We start from the raw sequence: 3,741 nt of genomic DNA, 5'->3' as shown, positions 1-3,741 counted from the left end.
GTGGAGTGGAGCACACACCCTCGAATGATTCTCCACGGAGGGCCTGCAGGCACCAAGCTTCATCACCTTAAGCCGCAGCGACTGGAACTGCCCTGGTGAGCTTTGCCTACCGAGTTTTGAAAAACTTGCCAGCAGGAAAATGTTTCTAATTGAAGACCATCAATAATCAAAGGTATTTTAGAGATCACCTGGTTGAACCCGAGGCTGAGAGAAAGGGGGTTCCACACCGAGTCACAGCCCAAGTTGCTGGCAAGGCCAGAGCAGACACGTCTGGAGCTCTGGTCAGTGTCCATCCACCCACCTCTCTGTCCCACCTTGGGCTCTGTCCTCAAACTCTCACCTACTAGGGTGGGATACTTATAAGACCTCCTGATCTGCTAGTGGGGTGGGAGGCACCTCCAGGTGGGACCCCCCAGATCCCCCTCCCCCTGGATCACCATGGGCACGGGGGGGTCAGCTACAAGAGACTCAGCCACTACAGACAGGCAAGCCTGGGGCTCTGGGGTGCTCTGAGGGACCAGGCAGGCATGCAGAGATAGAGGCTCTTAGACGTCATGTCCCCTGCACCACAGGATCAAGCCTAGTGCTTCTCCCTGAATCACAAGGCTGGTTGCTTCTGTCCACCAGCTTGGACACTTGGGGCTTGGTTCTCGGATGCTCTACAGTGTCCTGGACATTACTGACTGGAAGGAAACAGGGCTCTGAACCTACTCCCAGCTCCCACTTTGTTCTGAGTAAAACCTAAGCATTTCATCAGAAATAAGAGTTCTTATGATTAAAAGGAAGGAAGGGAAAAGATGTAAGCACAGCATTAAAGGATTCGGACAGGGCTTCAGACTGATTTGAAGTTCAGTTTTGTCTTGATTCTTGGGTGTCAGCACTACGTTTTCAGGGGCCATGAGGTTGAAGGGACCGCGGCGGCCTGGACTTGGAGGAGGTAGCAGTCAACTTGGCCATGTATCTGGAAATTCTCCCTGTCATGTGGCCACAGCTGGGACCACCTTAACATAAGAAGAGAGACATGAGGGCAATAATCCTTTCCTGGCCAGCCAAAGCACAAAACAGTCCTCTTCACACACCGAAGACGATCCAGTTAGGAAGTAAAGCCTATGAGCCGGCATCTATTTCTAAGGTAGCATCAGCCATTTACACCTGAGAGTGAATGAGTTTATCAGATCCTTCCTGAGAAGAGGTTTTGCAGAGAGGGCAGGGGAAAGGCACTGGGCTCCTGACAAAAGCAGATCAAGGAAGTGTGGGAAGAGGAAGGAGGGAAACAGACACATGTATTGCACCTCCTTCACAGTCCGGCATCGGCAGGCTGGGGGCAGGCCCGGCCTCAGTGAGACACACATCATAGGCACCCGCTCGCGGCAGATGAGGCTCTAGAGTTCTTGAGAGATACGGTCCTGCCCTGATCCGTGAAATGGGCAGGAAGGAGGGGATGCCTCTGGACAGAATTTTGAGGTGCACAGTGCTGATGTGTGCAGTACTGTGCCCAGGCCGATGCTGGGTCCTGACAGGGCAGTCCCATGGATCAGGACCAAGGGACACACCTGCCCCCTCAGGCTGGACTGAGAGGGAGCTGGCTGAATCTTCCCAACATTCCTGGGCCCAGGGACCCTGGCCAGTCAGTCAAGAGGCACAAGGAAGGGAGTAGAGGTGACGAGGGACAGGGAAACTGCTGCAGGAGGCAGAGCTGGCATGAGGGCAGGGCCTCGAGATGCAGACATGCAGGTCCATCTTGACACAGCTCATCACACCTGGGGGACAAAGGTGCATTAGAGGCAGGACAGGGTCCCTCAGTGGGAAAGTGTTCCTTTTCATGAGACCCACACTCAGACAGAGGCAGAGGCACCTGCTGTCTGGAGGGACCAGGGGCTTTCTTCAGAGAGCTGTGGGGAAGCAGAGCCCCGTGAGGGTGACTCTCCAGGCTAGTTCAAGTCAATCCAAGGATGCAGGAACAGGACTGGAGGACATCTGGGGCTTCTGGACTATGAGATTGTCTCAATGAGTGTGTGCATGTGGATGGGGGAGGGAAGGCTCCCACCACCACCCCAGCCACCCACATAGCCCCTCCTCCAGGGCCGGGCCCCTGTGTCCCTCACCTCAGCATCCAAGGGACTGTCGGATTTCTTTCTCCACTGGGTTCTCTTCGTGGCTGCCGATTCCTTCTGCATTTCCTGCACGGGAGCACCGGGGTAGACCCTCAGATGAAGGGGCCCAGGCTCCCGAGACTCTCTCCCCTGCAGGACATTCTCCCTCTTCCTGGCCTAGGCCACCTCTCTGCTGCCCGCTGCCCCCTGCCCCACCGTCCTATCCACATCACTGCCCTCTCCACTGTCTCCAGATGGGCACAGCTGACCTCTGACCTGGGTCATTTCATCGTTAAAGGGCCCGCAGGAAGAGACATCAGGGAGGACAGGTACCTGGGGGTCCTGCTCGCCAGACTCCTGGGTCCTGCTGATCCACAGGTTGAGCCTGGATGTCACGACCCCTGAGAGTCTTAAGTTCTCCTAAAAAAAAAAAAAGAGAGGGTTCATCTCAGCGGGCCACAGCCTGGGGTTTGCTGGCCCCAGGACAGGGAGAAGTAGCCCAGGTGGTGCAGTGGTTTAAGCAATGGCTGGACTCAAAATTATGGCAGTGGGTTTGGTTTGGGGGTTGGACTCTACCTGATTCCTATATACACCCATACACATTTCTATCATAAGGTTCGCTTATAGGGTCACTATGAGTCATCTACGACTTGATGGCACTTACCACCACCAACACAGAGAGAGCTCTATGGGCCTCGTGGCTAGAAAGTGATGCTACCAAGTCAAAAGTGGGTGATTTTAACCTGTGGCCATCGGACCTGGTGTTAATTGTTTTTGGTTAAACATTCTTCTAGGTGTTTTAGCCCTGGTCTGTCCATTTGCTGTACAGAAGTAACTTGTGGTTGCTGTGATGCTGAACACTGTGACCCTGATGTATCAAATAATGTGTCAGATAATGGTTACCCATGGTGGACAGTGTTTGGTAGAGCTCCCCGATGTAAACAAGCCTGGAAGCAGGAGTGGCATCCACTTCCAAAATAGCTTGCCTCCAGAAACTCTATGAACTTAGGGAAACTAAAATTATACAAGTGTTCAGGTCTTTTGTTCATAGGGTTGCTATGAGTTGTCTATGACTCGACAGTCCTTAACAACAGCAACAACAAACATTTCTATATCTGGAACAGTTCCCTCACCTTTCATTAGGGGCTATCGGCACAAACAAGGTAACCTGGGCTCAGCAACCGTGAATGGTAACTCAAGTCCGAGGTAGGGGCTGACTTGAAAATGCAGAGCTGGGGTTCTCAGGTTCTGGCAATCTCAGCCTGCAGACCCCCGGGTGGGCCCGAATCCCTCACCTTCCGGCTGAAGGCTGGCTCTGCTTGACTCTGGCTGGGCAGCCCCTTTTCAAACAGGTGGCGCTTGCTGGCGACCCCCACAGGAGCCACAAGGAACTCTGTGCGGGAGGAGCCAGGAGACTTGACGGATTCTGATCTCTAGGAAGAGAGAACACAGGCTGCTGAGTCATATGAATGACATTCACGGGACCCGCGTTACCCAACTCGTCAGGCGTCATGGGCTGTCTGGAAGACAGTCCTTATTCCTCCACACACACATACACACACACACACACCTGACTCGTCAGGTGTCATGGGCCCTCTGGAAGACAGTCCTTGTCCCTCAACACACACACACACACACACACACACAC

At 53.7% G+C, this 3,741-nt stretch overlaps 1 protein-coding gene across 1 annotated transcript in view; it reads right to left on the bottom strand.

Annotated features, from left to right (window-relative positions):
• Window positions 1-1,754: 1,754 nt before the first annotated feature.
• LAD1 (ladinin 1) overlaps window positions 1,755-3,741 on the bottom strand; it is a gene marked incomplete at its 5' end in the record, with an annotated part of 8,253 nt that continues 6,266 nt past the window's right edge. Inside the window, 4 exons of the mRNA XM_006892107.1 lie at window positions 1,755-1,760; window positions 2,106-2,180; window positions 2,427-2,513; window positions 3,389-3,526. Of these exons, the coding sequence (XP_006892169.1) occupies window positions 1,755-1,760; window positions 2,106-2,180; window positions 2,427-2,513; window positions 3,389-3,526 (306 nt within the window). The remainder of the gene's footprint in view (window positions 1,761-2,105; window positions 2,181-2,426; window positions 2,514-3,388; window positions 3,527-3,741) is intronic.

The sequence above is a fragment of the Elephantulus edwardii genome, unplaced genomic scaffold (genome assembly GCF_000299155.1).
Source record: "Elephantulus edwardii isolate Elephantulus edwardi_28Jun2011 unplaced genomic scaffold, EleEdw1.0 scaffold00110, whole genome shotgun sequence".
NCBI classification, from domain to species: Eukaryota; Metazoa; Chordata; class Mammalia; order Macroscelidea; family Macroscelididae; genus Elephantulus; species Elephantulus edwardii.
Note: the sequence above shows the minus strand (reverse complement) of the source record. Positions and strands in the feature narration are given on the sequence as shown.